Source organism: Podarcis gaigeae (assembly GCF_964106915.1).
Source record: "Podarcis gaigeae genome assembly, chromosome: 8".
In the NCBI taxonomy this organism is placed as follows: Eukaryota; Metazoa; Chordata; class Lepidosauria; order Squamata; family Lacertidae; genus Podarcis; species Podarcis gaigeae.
This window is the reverse complement of record NC_139684.1, coordinates 82,822,112-82,846,785: the sequence shown is the minus strand read 5'-3', so window position 1 is coordinate 82,846,785 and position 24,674 is coordinate 82,822,112. Positions and strand designations below refer to the sequence as shown.

General features: G+C 48.3%; 2 protein-coding genes across 2 annotated transcripts in view; one reads left to right on the top strand and one right to left on the bottom strand.

The window, feature by feature from the left end:
* Positions 1 to 24,307, bottom strand: part of SLC1A5 (solute carrier family 1 member 5) — a 45,703-nt gene extending 21,396 nt beyond the window's left edge. Inside the window, exons 1-2 of the mRNA XM_083753950.1 lie at positions 23,352 to 24,307; positions 5,649 to 5,691 (exon numbers count right to left, since the gene is read on the bottom strand). Of these exons, the coding sequence (XP_083610076.1) occupies positions 5,649 to 5,691; positions 23,352 to 23,884 (576 nt within the window). The 5' untranslated portion in view covers positions 23,885 to 24,307. The remainder of the gene's footprint in view (positions 1 to 5,648; positions 5,692 to 23,351) is intronic.
* The window catches only part of FKRP (fukutin related protein), a 117,436-nt gene that overhangs the window by 41,709 nt on the left and 51,053 nt on the right, over positions 1 to 24,674 (top strand). The window lies entirely within an intron of this gene.

Sequence of the window (24,674 nt, the reverse complement as noted above, 5' to 3'; positions counted from 1 at the left end):
CCCCTTACTTTTTAGGAGGGAAAAAGTGAGTCTTATAGAGCAAAAAATACGGTATCTCAAAAAGGCACCAGTATGGAGTTTTTCGACAAGTGGGAAGATTAACCGATCGATTTATCTGTTAAGAATTCAGATTATTCATCCCCTAGACATTCAGCCGTGGGGAAGCAGACCTTACAGGGATGTGCCAAGAGTTCCAAGCTCGGGGGTCGGCAACCTGCGGCTCCAGAGCCGCATGTGGCTCTTTAAAGCCTTTGCTGCGGCTCCAGGGAGGAGGCGATGGGAGGAGGCGAGGAGCGGAGGCGAGGGGAGGAGGCGAGGGGAGGAAGCGAGGGGCGGAGGCGAGGGGAGGAGGCGAGGAGTGGAGGCGAGGGGAGGAGGCGAGGGGAGGAGGCGAGGAGTGGAGGCGAGGGGAGGAGGCGAGGGGAGGAGGCGAGGGGAGGAGGCGAGGAGTGGAGGCGAGGGGAGGAGTCGAGGGGAGGAGGCGAGGAGTGGAGGCGAGGGGAGGAGGCGAGGAGCGGAGGCGAGGAGCGGAGGCGAGGGGAGGAGGCGAGGGGAGGAAGCGAGGGGCGGAGGCGAGGGGAGGAGGCGAGGAGTGGAGGCGAGGGGAGGAGGCGAGGGGAGGAGGCGAGGAGTGGAGGCGAGGGGAGGAGGCGAGGGGAGGAGGCGAGGAGTGGAGGCGAGGGGAGGAGTCGAGGGGAGGAGGCGAGGAGTGGAGGCGAGGGGAGGAGGCGAGGGGAGGAGGCAAGGAGTGGAGGCGAGGGGAGGAGGCGAGGGGAGGAGGCGAGGGGTGGAGGCGAGGAGTGGAGGAGAGGGGAGGAGGCGAGGGGAGGAGGAGAGGAGTGGAGGCGAGGAGTGGAGGCGAGGGGAGGGGAGGAGGCGAGGGGAGGAGGCGAGGAGTGGAGGCGAGGGGAGGGGAGGAGGCGAGGGGCGGAGGCGAGGGGAGGAGGCGAGGGGAGGAGGCGAGGAGTGGAGGCGAGGGGAGGAGGCGAGGCGAGGGGAGGAGGCGGAGGAGTTAGTTGCCTGAAGCCCCTTTTTAAACTTAAGCAGGGGGAAGTTTGGTGAATTGTTCTTTCCTTGGGGAAAGCAGGCTGCATTGAAAGGGGCCGTATACACTGGTCACTGTTTTGAAGGGGAGTGAAGAACACACACTCAAAAAAAGGTAACTTGTTAATTTTATTTCTATGAGGAGGAGTAATTCTGAGGGGTCAAACAAATGAATAATAAAAAGGTATTTTTATAATGACGAATGCCTCATTATTAATTATTATTTACATCAGCCACTGATTGTGATTTATGGTACACTGGGGCCCTGATTAATTTTCTATGGCATTTTGGGGCATTGATTATTGGGCATAGCAAGTTGCGGTCGCGTGGAATTTGTGCTTTGTGACTGTTTGAGGTGGGTTTTTTTTCTTGGGAGGCTGGGCGGTGCGAAGAGAGGGAGGCTTGTGGTAGTGTCGGGGCAGACACTGAGCACTGAGGTTCAGGAGCAAAAGTCCCATTAACCTGGTTACCTGGTTGTAAATTAAATATTTTAATTAGCTATTTTGAAGGGAGATGGGAAGGATTTCTTCAGTATTCCCTGTGCTTTGTACTTTGTACCTAAGAAAGATTGCTCTCAAGTATTATCTGCAGGACATTCCTGTGCTAATCCTGTGCTAATCTTACTTCTGCAAATTTCGGCTAGACAGATAGCACACCGCCAGTGAGTGTTTGCTAAAATTGGCTGGCGGGTCAAAAGTCTATTTCTTAGCTTGCAAAAACATTTTAGCTGCTGTTTGCAGATTTAACCAGGCCTGCCAAAGAGGCCCCCTTCCTGTGCTTATGCTTACTAATGCAAAGATAAGAAAAGACACGTACAAGCAAGAGGGGAGGGGGAGTGCTTAACTAGCAGAAAGACACGTATGAGGAAGTGCTTAGCCAGCAGAATGATAGGAATGTTTAGCAAGAAGTTGAACATTTGCCAGCTGATTGGGAAAGTCTGTAAAGGGTATGGGAGGGGGGAGAGTGTTCAGAAAAGTATAAGAAAGTCTGCTGAAGTGTCTTGAGACACAGCCAGTTTTTAGGAACTATCCTGCTGGTTGTCTCTGCGCACAGATTTCAATAAACTTTTTCTCCAAAGAAGATTTTGCTTTCCTGGTACTTTTGTTCCCTCCAAGGTCCGGGGATGGCGAGGCTGATGGATCCCTAGGTAAATAAGGCTTCAATTTGTCCTTTTTTCTTGAGATTGACAGCTGACTGTACGATCCTGTATATACAGCATTAAGGCAAGAAACAATATATACAGTGTTATATTTGTTTTAAATGTTGCAATGTTTTTGCGGCTCCCAGTTGTTGTTGTTTTTTTGGAAACGGGTCCAAGTGGCTCTTTTTGTCTTAAAGGTTGCAGACCCCTGTCCAAGCTGAATGTGTGGGAGATGCAGGCAGAAGCCATCTTTCCGCCATGTGCTGCCTGGATCTGTCCCCTGCGATCTGACCTGGGAATTCACCTTTGTTCCTTTAACAAGGCTATTAAAAATTAAGCCAAGCTGGCTTCTTTGCCCATACCCTGCCTGCGTCCTAAAGAGGATTAATGCATCACAAAGAACAGTCAATAAAAAGCAGGGGAACATTAATGGAGGGTATCGTTTTGTAACCACACACAAAAGGCCTCTTTTTTTTTTTAGCCTCTGGTGGAAACGAAGACGTCTAATTAGCACATTGCTAAGACAGTAGCATGTGAGAGTAAGCAGCAAGCAACTGCTCACTGCAGATAGGGAAACTATCTGGGTAACTTCTCGGTCACTGTCTTCAAAGCAGCAAGCAGAGGAGCCAGAGGCATATTGATTTACAAGTCTGGGAGATACCCGAGAGACCTCCTGCCAGACACACCAATTCTCCATTGCAGCTTGAAACGCATAACCTGCTTGACTATATGGAACTGGCGGAAATGACTGGCAGAATCCGAGACCAGGGAGAAGAGTCGGTGGAAGAAGATTGGAAAAAATTTCAAGATTATTTACAGAAATACTGTAAAGTTAAGGAGCTTCAGAAAAAAGGTGGAATGAAGCTAGATGGCTTTGGCAGAATGTTAGACAGAATATGTTAAAATTAATTATAAGACGGAAAATAGATGAAGATGGAAAGGACTTGCTGAAATTAATTGAAGTGGAATACAAAAAGGGAGGCGTGAGGAAGTCAATGAAATAAGTGCATGAAGGTTAAGATTAGAAATATTGGAAGTGTTTTTAATTCTTTTTGTTTTACTTTGTTGATTCAATGTTTTATGTAGTGTTTTTGTTTGTGTTTTTGTATTTTGTTATATTGTTATGTCTAATCTTTCTTTTTTTTTGTAATTTCTAAAATTTCAATAAATATTATTAAAAATAAAATAAAAGAAACGCATAACCTGCTTGCAGGCTTCCTAGAGGCATCTCCCTGGCCACTGAGAACAGGGGGCTGGACTAGAGATGGGCTTTTAGACGATGCAGCTGTGGGGCTCTACTGGTGTTGTTAAAAGCATCATTGGGAGGAAGGCTAAGCCAGGAGGTGGCGACTAGCCCAAGGTCACACAGTGAGATCTGTGGCTGAAGGGGATCTGAACCGGAGTCTCCAGACTCATGCCTGATGTTCTCTCTCCCGGTTCATGTTCTCTGCTCAAAACGCATTTGCAGTCTTGGGAATTAGGCACTCATTGCAAACCCAGATTTGAAAATCAATGTCCTCCTGCCTGCAAACTGTCTCGCCAGAGTGGTCCATGCACTGGTTAGCTCCTGCTTAGACTACTGCCTTGCGCTCTACGTGGGGCTACCTTTGAAGGTGACCCGGAAACTACAACTAATCTGGAACGCGGCTGCCAGACTAGTGACCGGGAGCAGCTGCTGGGACCATTCAATGCCAGTCCTAAAGGATCTACATTGGCTCCCAGTAAGTTTCCGAGCACAATTCAAGGTGTTGGTGCTGATCTTTAAAGCCCTAAACAGCCTCAAAGGCCCGGTATACCTGAAGGAGCATCTCCATCGTTCAACCCAGACACAGAGGTCCAACTCTGAGGGCCTTATGGTGGTTCCCTCACTGTGAGAAGTGAAGTTACAGGGAACCAAGCAGAGGGCCTTCTCGGTAGTGGCGCCCTCCCTGAGAATCACCCTCCTATCGGACGTCAGGGAGATAAAGGACTACACAACTTTTAGAAGAAATCTGAAGGCAGCCTTGGAGAGAGGCTGCAGAGCCAGTGTGGTGCAGTGGTTAAGAGCGGTGGACTCGTAATCTGGGGAATCCGGGTTCGCGTCTCCGCTCCTCCACATGCAGCTGCTGGGTGACCTTGGGCCAGTCACACTTCTCTGAAGTCTCTCAGCCCCACTCACCTCACAGTGTGTTTATTGTGGGGGAGGAAGGGAAAGGAGAATGTTAGCCGCTTTGAGACTCCTTAAAGGGAGTGAAAGGTGGGGTATCAAATCCAAACTCCTCTTCTTCTTCTTCTTCTTCTTGTACAGGAAAGTTTTTAATGTTTGATGTTTTACAATGTTTTTATATTTGTTGGAAGCCGCCCAGAGCAGCTAGGGCAATCCAGTCAGATGGGTGGGGTATAAATAACAAAATTATTGCTATTGTTATTTATTATTATTAGTAGTAGTAGTAGTAGCAGCAGCAGCAGTCAGGACAAGGTGTTTACAGGGAAATCGTAAGAATGCAAGAAGAGTCCAGCGGGATGAGATGAGAAGGTCCATCCAGTCAAGGATACTGTTCCCCACAGCCAGCCAGGTGCCTCTTCCAAACATTGACCCCACATTTCCTGGACGGCTGCTTGCAACAGAAAGCAGTATTGGGCCGCCTTCATCAACCAGCCGCGTTGGCTAGGTCTGTCCGCAGGTTGGGGAAGGTTTGGTTAAGGAGTTTTATAGCTCTGTAGCAATGCCATATTATGCTGAAGGCTGGGAAGGGTTCCTTTGAGATCTGGCCAGAACATTGCACTTCTCCCCATGGAAATTATTTCAGGTTTCCGAAGCAAAGGTACGCTTTGTGTCCCAACGTGATTGCGTATCCTGGCAACTGAGCAGCACTGGCTGTTTTGTAACCGAAGCAGTTGCCTGTTCTAGCTTCCTCCACTCTGGAAAGAAGCACCTGCTCCCCGGTTTTCTTAGCCTCCCACTCCCTTTTCTGGAGAATCACAACTCCTGAAAGGGCTCTCTATATGGCTTTAGAAGAGGATTAGACAAATTAAGCTATCTAGCTTGGTCATCACAGAGTCAGTGAGGGCCACCAAGCAGGATGACTCTAGAAGAGGATTTGGCAAATTCATGGAGGGCCACTAGCCATGGCTGGGCTCTGCCTCCACAGCTTCTGAATACCAGTCGCAGGAAACCACCAGATGAAAGAGTGCTCTGGTGCTTGAATCCTGTTTCAAGGAATCTGGTTGGCCACTGTGAGAACAGGATGTGGGCCTAGATGGGCCACCGGCCCCATCCAGCGGGCCCCTCTTAAGTGCTCACAATGCAAATGGTCAAGCTTTGTTAGAAAAAGCCAATCAATCAATTGTGAAAGCCCCTTCTGGGATCACAAGGACACAAATGAAGTGGCTTTGCTTTGTGTGATGTGTTTGGTACAAAATCCAGGACTGCTTGCCTTGGGTCCAATGGGAGGGAGAGGTTGGGAGGAGTTAAGCAACTCACCGATCGGAATGCAGCTGACACCAAGTTGGAGGGGAAGATGTTCCTGCGCGGAAAAAGAGAAAACCAAACATGAAAAACAGGGTTCCAGAGGGAAATAGCCTCTCTCAATCGACAGGGTACTCTTAACCCACCCTCTTCACATTCCCCAAACCCTTGTAGCCCAAGTCCAACCTTTGCCCCCAGCAGTTTCTATTTTCAGTTTCCTGCATACACCCCAAAGGCAGCTAGGGGTTCAAGGGTGGCCCTTCTGTGGTACTCCAGATGTTGCTGGACTCATCATTCTCCCTAACAACTGGCCATGTTGACTGTGGCTGATGGAAGCATCTGGAGCAGCGGTTCTCAACCTGTAGGTCCCCAGATGTTGTTGGACTGCAACTCCCATCATCCCTAAGCTCTGGCCTTGCTAGCTAGGGGTGATGGGAGTTGTAGTTCAACAAATATCTGGGGACCTACAGGTTGAGAAAGGCTAATCTGGAGGGTCCCACAAGTTGGTCCCCCCATGCACTAGTTGCAGACCTCCAAAAACTTCTCCCAACTTAAAGGGCAACAGGGTGCTCCCGAAAACTGTATCGAGACCAAAGAACAGAAATCAGCAGAAGCTGAAAATCCACACATACACACAGAAGCGTTGACTAGCTCTTGCGTATCGATGGCAGAGCTTGTAAACATTGTGTGTGTGTGTACTCATGCATGCGTTTGGGCTTGCGGTTTTTGGAGACTCGTTTTGCAAGGCTGATTTGCCTGCAAGCAAATTCCAGCTCCTCCCTGGCAGGTGACCACGAGCTCGACGATGGTGACAAAAATGCCAGCCTTCTACAGAGCTCTCCAGGACGCTACCTCCAGGACGCTTCCCAAAATGCATTAATTTTATTTCATTAGCTACATAATGAGACCTTTTCTCCCAAGGAGTTGAAGACGATGTACGTGGTTCTCCCTTCTCCTCAATGAATCCCTACAACAACCTGTCAGGTAGGTTAGGCTGAGAGACACTGACTGGCCCAAGGTCACCCAGTGAGCTTCATGCCTGAGTGGGGATTCGAACCCTGGCCTCCCAGGTCCTAGCCCAACATTAACCACTACACCACGCTGCCTCTCATAGGCATGTCCGGGCTTTACTGGGTCAAACCAGAGCAGCTCCTTTTATTCCAGTATCCTGTTTCATTGCTGGTTAACCAGATCCTTCCAGATAGCATCCATCTGTCTTGAGACACAATGGAGTGCGCCTCTGAGGGTGAAGTCAAACTACTGCATTAGCAGCATGGAAATGACCTCCCTGGGATTCAAGCCTGGGCAGAGTATCTGGAGGTCCTGGGCTGGGCTGTCAAGACAACAAGGCTCCCCTCTCGGCCCCACTGATGTGGCCAAAGGAAAGCAGAACAAGACGTTTGGCCCCAGCCTGGCTGCAGGAGTTGCCTGGAGCAGTGTTTCCCAAGTTTGGGCCTCCAACTGTTTTTGAACTACAATTCCCATCATCCCTGACCACTGGTCTTGCTAGCTAGGGATGATGGGAGTTGTAGTCCAAAAACAGCTGAAGGCCCAAGGTTGGGAAACACTGGCCTGGAGGAATGCAAGGCACCACCCAACTGCCTTAGGGACTCCCCTCTGGATTTGTGCAGAGTTTGCTCCTAAGCCTTTTCTTCTCCCAAAGATTTCCCATAAGGCAGCAACGGTATGGGATTACAGTTTCCCCTCTGTCCTACAGGACCGCCTCTCCCGGTATGCCCCACAGAGGACCTTAAGGTCCATAAATAGCAACACCCTGGAGGTCCCAGGCCCTAAGGAAGTCAGATTAGCCTCAACCAGAACCAGGGATTTATGCTACAGGCCATGAGCAGAGCTGGGCAGCCATCACTCGAGATCTGAGGAGCATAAAAGTGCATCATTACTTCATAAATTGAAGGAACTTAACCCATAATTGAACAACACTGGCTCTGGCCTGGTGAAACGCTCTGCCTCATGAGACCAGGGCCCTGCAGGATCTGATTTCTTTCCGCAGGGCCTGTAAGACAGAGTTGTTCCGCCTGGCCTTTGGCTTGGAATCAACTTGATCCCCTTCCCCTTTTTTCTTTCTCCTTCTGTGATGGAACTCCTCTTTGGGGACTTCCCTGGCTTTTTTCTGGCCCACGTAGGACCAGTCTAGATAGTTGGCCTTGGTGAAGATTTGACGTTTTCATCCCCCAAAAGTTTTCGATTTGAGTTTCTACTGAAATGAGGCTGCATTTTAATGTTGTATTTTAATCTTGTTTTTAAGTTGTATTTTAATCCATTGTTTTAATACCTGGTGTTAGCCGCCCTGAGCCCGGTCTTGGCTGGGGAGGGTGGGGTATAAATAAAATTTATTATTATTATGTGCCAGTGTGCTTATTGTCCCCACATTTTGTAGCCAGTGTCTACCTAGGGCTACCCAGAAAGCCCATGCCCCCCACTGCTGAGTTGCTCACTTCGCTCACAAGCTACTGTTCATTTCAGAGCCTGTGTACCTCCATTCCCCCCGCCTTTCTGGGTCATCCGAGCCTTGGCTGAGAATAACCTGCTCCATTGCCGTAACTCCTGGATAGATCGGATATCACAGCCTTCACCTTTGCTCACGAGGCTCCTGAATTTCCCCGCGCCCTAATCCCCTCTGGTCGCCGCACCATCAATTCAGGGCTTGGAACTGCCAGAGGATTAACTGGGCAGCACAAACAAGATTAAGACTCCAATGCCAGGAGCGAGTGGCTGGCTCCATAGAGCAGAATACTGACCCAATTTGGAGAGGGGAGACCCCATCAGCACTTAGGGGGGGGTAGCCCTACTTTCTCCTCTTGCAGCACAGAAAGGGGTGGCATGCCAGATCAAGGAGAAGCCCCCCAAGCCCACAGGGAGCTACGCATGTGCAGACCAGCCCCTCACTTTCCCAACTCGTCCTGCTATAATAAAATTAATAAATTATTATTATTATTATTATTATTATTATTATTATTATTATTATTTATGCCCCGCCCATCTGGCTGGGTTTCCCCAGCCGCTCTGGGTGGCTTCCAACATAATATTAAAATACAATAATCTATTAAACATTAAAAGCTTCCCTAAACAGGGCTGTCTTCTGCTATTTGCAACAAGTGACTTCGGATGCAGTTATCCATCTCCCTGCACCCCAAATTCTATTTCAGAACAAGCACAACCCCACTCACCCCGGCACAAGGAAAGCAAAACCAAGGAGCAGCAATCCACATCGCCAGCATTGTTATTTCTCTGTCGTTTTTCAATAGCCACCTGACAGGCTGGAATTCAACAGGTGCGGCTCACTACAAGGAGCCAAAGCACCAACCCATCAGCAGAGGAAGAGCAATCTAATCAGCACCCTATAATCAAATCAGGAGCGGTGGAAAGCTAACAGAAGCAGGAAACAATCCAGATCAGGACCAGAGACAGAAATAACAAGGTTAAATAGCCTCCTGTAGCCTCCATTAAGAGCTGGGCTGTTAAACCTGGCGCCCAAAGGCTATTTAGCTGTCTTTTGGGACGCCAGATGCAATAGTGGTTTGCTACACAACGTGAGAAGAGCTGGGCAGCCATCACTCGAGATTTGAGGAGCATAAAAGTGCATCATTACTTCATAAATTGAAGGAAGCTAACCCATAATTGAACAATATTAGCATAGATTAAATTATCAGCCGGCCCACAACGACCGTGCGAGGTAGGCCAGGCTGAGAAACAGTGACTGGCTACTGGGGCAGACAAATTTATTGATTCCCAAGTCAACTATGTTGGTTAAGGTTAAGCCATTATGTCAGATGGCTGTGGCGGTTTCTTTCAAGCTTTTAAGCGTCTCCTTTTCTCCTCCCCCCTCCCAATTTCCTTCTTCGCTAGATCTCTTCGCTTTCCCTCATACTGCTCTTTCCCAGCGCCTACAACTCTGCTTTTAGTGGACTTTTTCACTCCCGCACCCTTCCAAATATGCCGCGAGGGAGGAGCAGCCCTTCCCATTTTGGGGGGCCGGTGGGAGCATTTGGAATTTTGAGAAAGTTGCAAAATGGCTGCCATTTGGGGCGGGGGCCACTGCATGTCACAAAATGGCCGCCCCATCTAAAAACACAGAAAAGAGGGTCGCAAAAGGTGGCTGCAAAAATGTGGGTGCGCCCCACGCCCGTATTAAACAGTGAGGGAAATGCACCTGCATGAGCCACTGCTATGTTTGCACATAGAGAAGCGCTCTGCAGATGGGCAGGTGGGCATGTCAAATCCTGGCCTCAAGAGAAATGTGGGCATGTTTCAGGGGGAGATGTTCCTTAGAAGCAGAGGCTGAACCTCAGAAACTGAGGGGAAAGTGTGATGGACTCTCTCAGGGGGAGAATTTACTAAGACCTTTCACAGGACGTTCTGTCGGGTGCGCCACATTGGCGGACCCCACTCCACATGAGAAGAGCATTAGTGGGCCGAGGCCTCGCATCCGAAACACAATTTTTCAATTCTTCATGGCTGTCATGAAAGCAGAACTGCGGCATATCAAAGACAGGCAAACGGGTTATCAGAGCACGATCAAACTTCTCAGAACTCTGCGTACTGATCTGTGGAACACGCACCATTCTGTTTCATGCTTGGAAGACATGGGTGGCCACCCACGGGTGCAGCACTAGACGCTAAACTTAGAGGAGCAAAAAATTTATGCAAAGAACTGCGCCGTTACATTGACTGAATGCTGCAAAGATGCCAGGGTGAGATATTGCAGTTCTAGCAAAGAACTTGACAGAAGCATCCTGTGATAAGATAGATTTATTTTATTTTATTTTATTTTATTGGGGGGGGGGATATTACTGAGAAACACAAAAGGGGAGAAACTGGATACCAGATCAGAAAGAAAACCAGTGTGGTTACTTTTGGTGCCCAGCACACCAGCTGACTGCAACCTGGCAAAATGCGACTGGCGCCCGCCTAATTTCGAACACTGATATATGTATGTACGTCTAACACAGCTGGATACAACCCACATGGAGATTTCATCTGAACCTCTCTTACAGTGAATCTGAGCCACCGCCTAATGGAATTTGACCTTCCCGACTCGTCGCTCCCTTTTATCTCATGCCTCCATTTATGAGAAATTCTTTCTTCGGGAACCCAAGGCGACTGCTCTGCACCAACCAGGCTATTTTCTACTTGCAGGTATATCAGGTTTGAGAAAAGCAGGTTATGGCCCTGCCCTGCACAGTGCTCATTATTGAATGAAGGGTCGAGTCTCCTCTTATCTCTTTCCGAAAGGCACAATCGTATCTGAAATGTTGTGTGTTATTATAACTGAGCAGCTATTTACCCTGGGATGAAGTCTCCCATTTCCTCTTCCAGCAATCTCCTGAGCATCTTTCTCCTCCTCAGTTATCACCCTTACAGCTTTAGGGAAGAGGACAAAACTAACTGTACTTGCTCCTGCCTAAGTCTTTCAAATTATTGCTCCCAATGCCTCCATTAACCTTTCCACATGCCTCCCAGATGTTTTAAGCTACAAACCCCATCATCCTGGACTATTGGCCTTGCTGACTAGGACTGCTGGGAATGGCAGTTCAAAACGTTTGGAGGGCACCAGGTTGGAGAACGACGATTTAAAGTAGCGCCACCTGTTCCACCCCCTTTCTGTAGTTTTTATATCCCATTGAATATCACCCATTCCACATTCTGGGATCTCAGGCATTCCAGCTCGCCCATCCAAATTTGGATGGTCTCAATCACTAGCAAAACAGACACGGTTCCTCTTGTTTTAACTATGGTTAAGCCGTATGCCTGAACCGTGGCCAAAGGCTGGTGATCAACCGACATGGAGAATCACAATTTAAAGGAGTTTGCATTTGACCGTGGTTATGCCTGCATAAAGCCAGCAACATCTTTCAGATGGCGGATGAAATTGATGGGCTATGCAGAACTGGATAAATTAACAGGAAGGATTCGAAACCTGTGGGACCAGAGATTCTTAGAAGACTGGAGTAAATATACGAAATATTTGAAAAGCAATTGTAATGAACAGATTACGCAAGTAGGTTTTGTAAGGAGGACTATTTGAAATATTGCAAGAAAGACTATGAGGAGAATTATTAGTTAATGATAATTAAGATTAACAGAGAAATAAAGAAATGCAGAATAAGTGATAAAGAACAGAAAATCATCAGAGGTGTTGACGGAAGTCTAAAACATTGTATAAGATAAGAAGTAACGTTATATGATTGTTGGAAATGATATGTAAAAAAAACACAATAAAAATGTATATAAAAAATAAATAAAGCCAGCAACGTCTGAGGCAGCTTCTCTGAAGAAACTCCTGGCACATGCTCTCCAAAATTGCTACAGCCCAGAACAAGTACATCTTTGTTAGACTGTGGCCACAAAGGACAAACAGCAGAAAGGTTTGAATTCCAAAACCTTCCACATACCCTCCCGTATAATGACTATCATTTTAGAAAGCTCGGGAACCCAAAGACACCAAGCAAGAGAGAAGCAGTCCTCAGTATAAGACTCATTTAAGAACTGCTGGTTTAGATCAGAGAATCATCTTCTTTGGCAATCACCCGTAGCCAAGTAAGATTGTCTTCCATAAACACGGTTTTAACAATGAGTCCGTAAGTGGCTGTGGAGGCCAATTCTGGACCCACACGTCCTCCCACAGTGGGGACATGGGTTCCTGGGCAAGAGTTAATCATGGTGTGGATTTGCCAAGCGTGCCTTCCTCTTAGCACATTTCTCCCCTGCGTTCTGAGTTCGAGTGTCTTCAAAGTCCATGACACCTTTGGTCAAGGCTGTTCTCCAACTGGAGCGCCCGCAGGCCAGTGTTTCCCAGTTGTCAGTGTTTATACAGTACTACATTGTTTTAGATTTGCCTTGAGACAGTCTTTAAACCTCTTTTGTTGACCCCCCAGCATTACGCTTTCCACAGACCCCAAGGGGTCCCAAGGATCATCTACTCCAACCCCTTTCAATGCATGAATAAATGTCATAGCCATACTGTAAAACTGGGGTCCATGCAGCCCACAAGATAGCACCCCCCCCCAATGTCTGTCAAGGCCTCTGTTCCCAACCACCCCTGTTCATTTTCCTGTAACCGGGAGGTGGTTTTTATCCTAAATGTTTGAGGGTTCCCGTCTCCTTCTGCACCAGGAGGGGCAGTGTAAGGCTTTTGCCTTTTTTATTTTTCGGGGGGGGGGGGTTCTAAGCTTCACCAGGTATTCTTCTGTGCACAGGGTACAGTGATACCTCGGAAGCTGAACGGAATCCGTTCTGGAAGTCCGTTCGGCTTCCAAAACGTTCAGGACCTTCAGGTTCCAAAGAACATTTGCAAACCAGAGCGATCACTTCCGGGTTTGCGACGTTCAGGAGCCAAAACATTCGACTGGCAAGGTGTTTGACTTCCGAGGTCCGAATGCATTCTGCAGTGCACATGTAAGCTTCTTATATACAGTGTTACCTCGGGTTACATACGCTTCAGGTTACACACTCCACTAACCCAGAAATAGTGCTCCAGGATGAGAACAGAAATCGTGCGACGGCGCGGCAGCAGCAGGAGGCCGCATTAGCTAAAGTGGTGCTTCAGGTTAAGAACAGTTTCAGGTTAAGAACGGACCTCCGGAATGAATTAAGTACTTAACCTGAGGTACCGCTGTATGCCAGCCTGGGGCTCCCAGGATTTTGGACCCCCGATCTAAAAAATAGGGTGTGTGTTCAACTAAGTTTTACTCAGAGTAGACGCATTTAAATTCATGAGCATGACTAAGTTAGGCCCATTCATTTCAATACATAGTAAGACTTGGCTGAATGCCACCTGTGGCTCTTGAGGATTTCCACCCACCCCTAATTCTCAGGAATTTGGAATTTTCCTTTTGCTCTCAGCCCAGAAATAAGTCATCTTTTTAGCCTAAATGAACTGTTCTTTAGCTTTTTTTTTTAGGGGGGGAAACACACAAAAAACCCAACCACAGGACATCAGCAAGGAAACTCAACACCCGGCGCATGTTGCATCAGATTTAGGAGGACAAAACCATCCTTGTCCCACCCCCTTTTCAGAATGAACCGAGTCAAAGAAACAGACGGTGTACAGAAATAACCGCACCCACTACAAAAAGCATCGTTGCAAACTGTCTCTCCTTTCTATCGCGACAGTGCCCAAGTTCCATTATGAGCAGCCAAATTGCTGGAAGACCCTGCGCAAAATACCCCCTGCACAAAGCTCTCAGAATTAGCTCCTCTCTCCCACCTCGTTTCAAAGCACCTTCCCTCTAATGGCAGATGTTTAAATGTCAGCTTTCATGACTCAAGATTCCATGCGATTCATAAACTACAGGCGCTTCTGACTGCGTGTAAAAATCATCGCCACCGCAAGGATCTCGTGGTAGTGTACTGTCTGCATGGAAATAAGCAGAGAGGTTTATTCCCAGGGTTGATGAAGTTCAGCAATGTGTTCTCTGCCTATCTGTTTTCAAAAGAGCCTGATGGGCTGGGAAACCAATTTTTTTTGGGGGGGGGGTGGAGAAAAATGAAGGGTGATGACACATTGTGAACAACGAGAGGGAAATGGACCTTTCTTGAATTCTCATGGTATTCAAGAACCATTTGCTGTTTGTCTAAAAAAACAAAACACAGTAGGCAAAGGACGCTAGATTTATTATCGTGTTCGCAGAAGGCCAGCCGAATCTCACAATTCTAAGAAGTGGAATAGCCTATCCTCCAATGACCACATGGCTATCTCCTGACTGTTTTTGTGAATGGGCCGCTATGGCTGTTATGGATAAGATAAACAAAGAATTGCAGAGTTGGAAGGGACCACAAACGATCATCTAGACCAACCCCCTTGCAATGCAGGAATGTTTTGCCCAACGGGGGGCTCAAACCCACAACCCTGAGATTGACAGCCTCATGCTCTACTGAATGAGGATTAGGAGGTGCATAAATTCAGCAAGAGACACGGGTGGCAAATCCCTGCAACGGGGTGAGCTCCCGTTGCTCGGTCCCTGCTCCTGCCAACCTAGCAGTTCGAAAGCACGTCAAAGTGCAAGTAGATAAATAGGTACCACTCCGGCGGGAAGGTAAACGGCGTTTTCGTGCGCTGCTCTGGTTCGCCAGAAGCGGCTTAGTCATGCTGGCCACATGACCCGGAAGCTGTGCGCCGGCTCCCTCGGCCAGTAAAGCGAGATGAGCGCCACAACCCCAGAGTCGGCCATGACTGGACCTAATGGTCAGGCGTCCCTTTACCTTTAGTAAACTCAGCAAGAAAAGGACTTGGCCAATGGGGTTTTCAAAAGTCTAGTGAAATTCAAATGCAACAGCTGCAATCATGGCTTGAGCACCAGCACCCAGCCTCAGACTTGCCTGCTGCTCCCTGTATCCCCAAATACACTTAATCCAATTTCGTGCTTTGGGAAGAGTTTGCTGCTTGCCTCCCAAATAGAAAACGGAGGCACAATTCGCCAGCTGGAGGCTGGCCGGCTGCTCAGAGCCACTGAAGGTTGCAAGTTCAAGGCTGTTGTGCAAGAGAAGCAGTGGGACATGTCTCTTTAGGGAAGTCCCAGAGCTCAGTGGGAGAGCAGAGAAATTAAATGCAAAAAGGTCCCAAGGTCGGTCTCTGCTATTTCCATGTAAGGATGGAGAGGGGGAAAGCTGCCAGTAAGCATAAGCAAGATGAACCAATGCCATGGTTCTGACTTGGAGGTGAAAGCACAGCGTGGTTCGCCAAATTTGGGTGTAACAGTACAGTTTTCCGGGAGAAATGCAGTTCCAGTTCTCTGGAATCAGCTCCCGGCTGAAATTAAGCAAGCCCCAAGCATTCTTGCCTTTAGGCAGCAACCGAAAACTTATCTTCTTAAAGGGCCTTCCTTTGAGCGTGACTCAGCAACTTTTGTTGTGTGGTGACTCAGCAACTCTTAAACCGTGTGTGCATTCCATTTTCTGATACAGTCATACCTTGGGTTACAGGTGCTTCAGGTTGTGTTTTTTCGGGTTACAAACCGGCAAAAACTGGAAGTACCGGAACGGGTTACTTCCGGATTTCGGCGGTCACGCATGTGCAGAAGCGCTAAATCACACTTTGCGCATGCGCAGAAGCACAACCCGCGCGTGCACAGAAGCGACGCTGCGGGTTCACGTTCGCAACCTGAGCGTCCACTGTCTTTATTGTATGCAAACCCCCCCCCCCCAAAATCATGACCCTTCCAGAGACATGGGGGGAAAAGAGTTCTATCACAGTCTTCATCAACTTGTTGCTCTGCAAAAAATTTTGGGGTACAACTCCCATCGTTCTCAGCCAGCTGCACCAGAGGGCACTAGGCTGTGTTAGGATCTCCCAAAAGCATTCCTGCTCCCAGAAATGCCTGGAGAAACCCACCCCTTTCGCTGAGCGGTCTTCTCTGCCCCCGGAAAGATCCCGTTTCTCTACAGCCAGAGCCTTTACGTAACCACTGCCAGCTTGCTCCATCCGTCCACAATGGCTCGATTCAGAGTTGCTCAGCATTACCCCAGGTTCTGGAAGGTCAAAGCAGAAAACTGGATTTCCACTGGTAGGTCACAGCAGAAAACTGGATTTCCACCCACAGCAGTAATCAGTCGATACGGCTCCACCCACAAACGGGGAGCCCCAGATTGAGGTCAACCTGAAAGACACCCTCTTTGTTCCCCCAGAGTGGCAGAGGCAGAGGGCTAACCCGGCTCAAGCTCAATGTCAGCATTAATAAAGCTCTCCCTCCCATCTCTGCCTCGTATAGCGAGGGGTTTAGCTCTCCTGGAGCTCAAGCTTATCAAAAGCACAAGTGACAATTCTATTATTCTGCTTTATCGCCAGCTTAGATCAAAAGTGAACCCAAGGCCAAAGTAACTTTATTTGCAGAAATTTAACTCCATGCATCTCTTAACTCCGCCGCTTCTGATGCAACGGACTACAGCCATACCTTGGAAGTCGAACGGAATCTGTTCCGGAAGTCCATTCGACTTCCAAAATGTTCGGAAACCAAAGTGCGGCTTCTGATTCACTGCAGGAAGCTCCTGCAACCAATCGGAAGCTGCAGAAGTTGTGTCAGACGTTCGGCTTCCCAAAATAGTTTGCAAACTGGAACAGTCACTTCCGGGTTTGCGGCGTTTGGAAGCCAAAACGTTTGAGAACTGCGGTGTTCGAAAACCGAAGTATGACTGCATCGGGGCTCCTCTTCTGGAAGCTCTTACAGGACAAGTTTCCAAATCTGATGGCGCCAAATTATTTTGAAAGAGCTGCAGTGTTCGAGCTCAGAAACAGCAGGGACTACGCAGAAATGGCAAAGCTGACGGGGAAATTAAAGAGATCAAAATGATGAACATTTCGCAGAAGAATGGAGGCCTTTCTTGGACTATTAAAAAAAAATACTATAGTCAAACGAAATCACGGTCAGGGTAGGAGATAGAAGCAACGGAAGCAGAATGACAAAACTGTAATAGAGAAACTTTGTGTAATGAAGATATAGTGCCGTAGAAAAGGTTTGAGTAAGAACACTGCTTTTTTTTAAATAGTATTTATTCAAATTTTAAAGATTACAAAGAGAAAAAATGAGAAACAAAAAAAAAAAGAAAAAGAAAAAGACGGAAAAAATACAAATAATTAAAAAAACAACAGATCAAACCTTTACATAACTTTCTTTCCTTTGCTTATTTCCTTGACCTCCTCACACCTCCCTTTTTTGTATTCTAGTTCAATTAGATGTTTCAGCAAATCTTTTCCAGCTTTGTTTTTATCCTAATAATTTATCTTAATATACTGTAATTCTCGTCTTTCACCAATTAAAAAATCAATTTTAACCTAATCCTTTATATCATTTCTGCTAAAACCACATTACTTCATTCCAACAACTTGAGTAAGAACACTGCTGAAGTGGGAGCGGGGAGTCAATTTACGAAACTATTTGATGTGAAAATGTTGAGGGGAACTCAATTTTAAAAAGTATTACAAAACAAAAACAAAAAAGGGGAGCAGAGCTTCCCCCATACAGAATTTTGGCAAAATTCTGAACAAAACTGTTTTTCTGGGCTTATCACCAGGGTGATGCAAGCAGCTGTTTCGGAGGGTGGACGCACCATACGGATTGTGGCCAATATAACAATTGAAACTGCATGACCTCTCTGGTCTTAAGGCAAGGCGAAGTCAATAGCTTATTTGCAAGGAGGCAAGGCAACTGTCTTTATGAGATCGTCTCTCCTTCAACTGGAAATGGTCCAAATTGAAAAAGCTGGACATGGGTCACATCTTTGACGCGGCAAAGTTAAGCAAAGGTAGAGAAACTCCATCTAGGCGGGGATAGGAAGCTACCCCACTTGTGTGCAATGCCAGGCAAACTGATAAAAAGAGAGGAACTCCCCCCCCCCCAAGGTTTGTGCTTGCTAGATTATCAGAAATAGATTACGTAGTGCAATTTTTTTTAGCGGGGAGAGAACCACACACAGTAAAGAGTGCAGTTGAGCTCCCACCCAGCCATCATCAACCTGGTGCCCTCCAAATGTTGCTGGACTCCAATTGATGGGACTTGTAATAGCCAGAGGGCACCAAGTTGGCAAAGGCAGAGTTAACATGTATCATATGCAATGTTAGAAACTCAGATATATAATCCAATCACCAAACGGCACCTTAAACCTAGGTTACAGTCACCACAACCAAACGTCTGGGCATCCTTCGTTTTTAAAAGGCAATGGAATTTATTCTTATTCTTAGCTCCGTTTCTATGCTGCTTTATACTGTAAAGAACAGATCCCGAAGAGACTTACAGCACATTGAAACGTCAAGCCAAACAATCCAGAACAAAACAAAGTCAAGCTTTGAAGGAAATATTTCAGATCCTTCTCCATGTGATGGTTGGTTTTCCCCAGTCGGGCGTCCAGACCTCGCAATGGGACCCTCGCCAGTCGCAAAACACGTCTGCCTAATTTCTAACACTGATTGTATGTGGGAGCTGTGAAATGCTTCTGTGTTTGAGACCCTAAAGAGCTGCAACCAAGGTTAACTGGTAGCCACGGTACAATTTTATTAGATTTTCTCTCTTCGGCACTAAGACACTGCTTGCAGAGGCAATAGCTCGATGCTATAGATCGCCCTGCTAACGCTTTTTGTGCCTTTCAGATGTTTTGGATTCCAGCTCCCATCTGCCCCTGCCCAAAGGGCCAATGGTTGTGGGAAATGAGCTGAAATCCCATTATCCTGGAGGCAATTCAACCAATCCACATTCTCCTGCAACAGTCTAGTTTGCAACACAGAGAGGGGGTTTTTTTTGGGGGGGGAGGTGGAAGAAAGTAGGGGGCAAGGGTTACCAGAATACCAAATTTGGTAATGGGTAGGTATATAAAAAGGCTTCTATACCCCCACCCGGGGTGGGGGAATGTTAAAACCCAGCCAGCCCTGAAATTAAAGATTCCCATCTAAAAGAGGGTAGAAATTATCTCTACGTGGCACCCACAGCTCCAAGCTATGCGGAAAAAAGGTCTTGCAACAGATCCTGCACTGGGAGCATGTGTCTGGGCAGAGGAAGTGGGGGAACTGGTTCTAGCTATATCTTAGCTTTCCCCCAGCTCCTTGGAACTTTGTGTCTCGGGGCACAGCGCCCGGGCAAGTGCTTTGCTGTGGCAGGTGCCCAGAGGTTGCATCAGTGCAAGGAAAACTGGAAGAGAACAACCCACATGATCACAAAACATTGGGCCATCTATTGTGCATGCATCACATGGGTTGTCAGTTCCAGCTGGTAGGCTGGGCTGGGAGCAGGGGTTTCTACGCAAGTTCTCAAGTACTCTGTAGCCAAAAAAATCTGTTATATAAATACTGTATTAGGTTATGGTCTGAGTAACTACAATAACATTTTCTTGTAATTTATACATTTGTTGCTGTTCTGTTTTCTACTGTTTCTTTTCTTCCTTTCTTCCTTTTTGTGTCTTATCTTACCCTGTCTGCATGTCATTATGTATTCTTTTATCTTTCAATAAAGAATATGAGATAAAAAATAAATCTGTTTTATGCGTGGACAGGATGTTCCAGTGCTTCTAAGATCCAGGTCAGATAAAGAAAAAGGTGGTGGTTCTCGTAATTTTCTATCTGGGATGGTGACACAAACACACCAATACTGCAGCTCTTCAGGATCTCAGGCAGAAAACATCTTCATCACCTGATGCTCAATTCTATTTTTAACCAGCGATACAAAGACTGAACTTGGGACCTTTTGTGAAAGACTGTTCTATTCCATTGAGGAACCGTGCATCCTCGAAACAATTCTAACCTGGCCTGTGTATGACCAGAATGAGGTGGTGGAAGAGACTGCAGGCAAGCAATTGCACATTTACTTATCTATGGGGTTTTTTGTTGTTGCTAAATCCCTCTGCAACAGAAAGCCAGCACAGTTGGCAGAGGCCTTGGACCACGCCACAGCTACCTGCCAGGTTCCAATCTGCCAGGTGAGTGTTAATGTCGGCAAGCATCCCAGTAGATGCTCACCCCTCTGCCTGTCAGGTTCCCACAAGAGGAAATCTGTCTAGAGGACCTGTAGATTAGATTACAGCCCCGTATTATCTTTGCACAGCTATCATTAAACCTGCGGAAATGAGCGTTGCATGGTTGCCACAGCAACCAGCAGCACAAATAGCATTGGGCAGCAGGGAGGGGCGAAGCATTTTCAATAAAAGGCGACCTGCAGCCACGGCAATGTGGAGCAGAATCACCTCCCCAGGGGAGACACAGTCAAAGATAGCACTGTTTCAGCAGGTTGAGCTCAAGAGGGAAAGGCTTTTGGGTGATTGCTATTACTCCTAGGAGGCATTTAACCAGTCAATGGATCTTTGGACTAACCCTGCAAAGTACTCAGTACAAAGCTGGCATGGTCTGGGTGGTGACATCTTCAGTCCACCAGCTCTCTTGATCTGCAGATGAGCAGCAGTGGTGCAGACGTAGGACTTTTAAACCAAGCGCATTTTGAATATGGCTTTCAACTACAGTGGTACTTCAAGTTACAGACACCGCTAACCCAGAAATAGTACCTCGGTTTAAGAACTTTGCTTCAGGATGAGAACAGAAATTGCACGGCAGCAGCGTGGCGGCAGAAGGAGGCCCCATTAGCTAAAGTGGTACCTCGGGTTAAGAACAGTTTCAGGTTAAGAACGGACCTCCAGAACGAATTAAGTTCTTAACCCAAGGTACCACTGTACTTGCGACCAAGGGAAGATGCCTGGGTAGCAGGAGCAGTCACTATTAAGAAGAAGAGATCAGGAATAGGCCAATATATACGTAGACTATCCCGGGATCAAGTGACTTTTCTTCTTTTAAGTTCTCGAAGGTCTTAACCCAACTCAAGGTTGTCCTCTGAACTAGCCAGATGTTTAACTGAGAATCAACCGCAGCCTGGCTTTCCTTGGAAAAATAAGACTCAAGAGCCGCCCAAAAATGACAGCTAGACATTCCATATTGGTGACTGTAACCTTGGTCTAAGGCACCTAGCTTATATATCCAAGTTTCTTTCTAACAGGAGCACCGTATGCTAAAAGAATAAGAATGGGGTCCACAAATACAAGGCCTGCATCTGTTGAAGACTACTAAGACTGCCATCCAGTTTTGCTGAAGTGGACCGTAATCAGAAATGGCGATTCGATACCTTCAAGTTCCTTTTCCAAGTGGTGCTGCCAGCCAATTGTGTATAATTAGATGTTTTCTGCCACCCAATAAAACCGTGTACCAGCCATCTCTTAAACTGGTGCTGCTCCAGATGTTTTGGACTACAACTCACTGTGCTGGTTGGGGCCTCAAAGGGAGTTGTTGATGAAAACATCTGGAGGGCATGAGGGGAAGAGAAACCTGGTGCAAGGTCTCCACATCCCTCTGCAACGGAAGCAGCTGTTCCTTGCCACAGCCCTCTCTGCCCTGCCAATGTGTTTTTCACACTTTTCACACCGCCCAGAGAAGGCCGGCTGGCCCACCACAACCACCCTGGATTCAGCAAGAAGATGCAGACGCCACCCTAATCCCAGCACATTCCAGGCCTCCCACGCCTGCACCCCTCCGAAATTTCCATTTTCGTCAGGAAGGATGACATTATTTCAAAAACTGCCAGGAAGGGAGCGGGAAAAAAGCCATGACGGAACAGGATGACCATCTTAGAACATTCTGTACCCCCATCGGTGGAAGGAGGGGGGAGAGGGCTCTACACCCTGTGACCCATAGCCTTTCTGAAAGGGTGCATTTTAGCCCGGATTGAGACATTTCGGCCCTTTTCACTGGTTCTCTGGAGGCGGGAGGGGAGGGCTTTCCCGTTGGTTGTGAGAAATGCGATCCTCTTACACCGGATTATATTCCAGCTCATAAAAGCATGCGTGACACGGAGGGTGGAATAAACAGATCCAAGAAAATGCGAGAAGAGAGAGAGGCAATGTTTGTCCTCGCATGACACACCATCCCAGGGTGTGTTTTTTTTTAAAAAAGAAGCATTCACTGGCCATGTCCCACAAACAAGAGGGAGGAGACGCATGAACACATGCTCCTTCTGTTTCCACTAAAGTAATGCATATTTTGGCCAAGGGAATAGTTGGAACATAGTACCCGCTTTTTTTTTAACCGCCTGCCCTGCAAAGGAAGCACCTATTGCTTTAGGCAGGGATCTAAGGGTCACAGAAGCTTCCCGCCCCCTCCAGCACACCTCATATATGAGCCTCAAGGGGGTTGGCTCTTCTCTCCCCCCAGTCTTTATCTGAGCAAGAATTTGTGCATTTTAAGCAATAAAGAGACAGTGCCCTGAACGCACCCAAATTACAAATTGTATAACTAGCTACCCACTGTAAGGTTTGATGGCTAAGTGCACGAGCTACTATATGGTCAATATTTTATGGCTAGTGATTAACATGCAAATGCATAAAAAAAACATTTGGTATTCACACGCTGGTCAGCCTGCAAAGCAACCACGACTATCCGCTTTCAGAATACACTACCCATGGGGCATGGCTTTCTCAGGAGGATCCGCCTAGGTGGCAGAAATGAACCGCCACATTAAGATGCAGTTAACTGCTCCTGCCACGTGTGGCTTTAACCCCAGGGTTCAGCCTTGATGGAGTTCCTCCTGGAGGGTGGGCAACAGCACTAACACTGGACAAACAGGAGTGCCTATGGGGAAGCGATATCCCGTTCCTCGCACTGGGTTTTACATCGCTGCCTTCTGGCCATAGATGTACAGGTGATATTCCCTTTCAAATTAATTGCTCCTTTCCAGTTACATGACTTCTTTGGTTTGCTGAAATCTGCAATTGTACAAAGTATAAAATGCAGTGCAAGCTATACAGTGGTACCTCGGGTTAAGTACTTACTTCGTTCCGGAGGTCTGTACTTAACCTGAAACTGTTCTTAACCTGAAGCACCGCTTTAGCTAATGGGGCCTCCTGTGCCGCCACACCGCCAGAGCCCGATTTCTGTTCTTATCCTGAAGCAAAGTTCTTAACCTGAAGCACGATTTCTAGGTTAGCGGAGTCTGTAACCTGAAGCGTATGTGACCTGAAACGTATGTAACCCGAGGTACCACTGTACTTTGAAAAAAACAAAAAAACAGCAACAAGCTGTACATCTGGCTGTTAACCAGAAGGTTGACGGATCGAGCCCAGGCAGGGGCGGTTGTGTGCAGGGCTCCTGTTTTGCAGGGGATCCCTTCCACCTCTACGATTCCAAGAGTGCCTCTGAGCATGCGACGCCTGCAGAAAGCCGAATTCCCCTTCCCCGCTCACCTGATGAGGTCGAGGAAGGAGTCGACCACTTGCTTGGGCTCCGGCACGGCCGCCTCGTCGCCGAAAAGCTTGGGGGCCGACGCCCCCTCTCCGGGCTTGATGATAAAGGCCAGGGCGACGCCGATGGAGGATGCCAGCAGGGTGGTGAGCAGGAAGAAGAGCATCGCCCAGCCGCCCAAGCGCCCCAAGGCAGCCGGGTCCAGGCTGGCAGCGCCCGCCACCAGGCTGCAGACCACCAGGGGCAAGATGATCATCTTCAGCAAGCGCAGCAGCAGCTCCCCCGGGAAGGAGAAGAGTAGGATGTCCACGCGGCTCAGCCCGCCGCCCGGCAGCTGCCGCACCCCGAGCCCCACCACAACGCCCGCCACCACCCCGGCCACCGTCAGCAGCACCAGCAGGTTGGCCCGCAGGCAGCCCCGCAGGCGGGACGCGCCCAGGCTGCTCTTGCCGCCGCCCTCCGGGACCTCCACTCCGACGTGCGCCGGAGTCCCGATGCTCCCATTGGAGGCGACGGGGAATTTGTCCGCCGCCATCGCGGAGCAATTAAAAGCACACCAAAAATAAGAAGGGAGGGCGGAAATGGAAAGAGATCTGGTAAAAAATGCACCAAATAAAGGAAGAAGATGCAGCTGCGGCCAAGTTCCCACGCGTAAACCTCCCAAAACCAGGATGCGATTTGGCGCACAATGGAATAAGCGCCACGCGGAACCAGGTGGGGGGTTCCCTCGGCCAGATCAGGTGGGTCAAGCAGGATCCAGTGGATTCCTCGTGCTGCTGCTGCTGCTGCTTCAGTCTCCTCCCCAGGGAAGTTCCTTTAAACCACTGCCGGCTCCGATTTCCACGTGGCCGCCCTGATCCCCCGCTGAACGGACCCAGCTCCGCTCTCCGCCACGCGGGAAGTGCCGGGGGAGTGGCCATGCGGCTCTTCTCTTTTCGGGAGGAGGACACGCCCCTTCTGGGCGGGGACGTGGGCGGTGGCTCCTGGAATTCGGCACCGGGTTGGCTGAAGGGGTTTGTACGTCATGAAGGGCGGGGCGCGATCGATGTAAAGTGTTCCCTACGAGGGGGGGAAAGGGGGCGGGGTCACTTTGACGTCATGTTCTTCAGGAGAGGGGGAAAATGGGCGGGGATTGTGGGGATGGGCGGCCCAATGAGCCTCTGACGAGGTTTCCCGCCCAACAGGCCTTTTGAGCTTCTTTTTACCTCAGAGCGAAGGGATGTTGCCTCAGCCGGCGGTTAGACCGCTCAAAAAAAGGAGGCCCCTCCCCGGAGCTCTCAGTTAATTAACTTAGGCTAACTAAGTTAACTACCTGGCCTACCCAC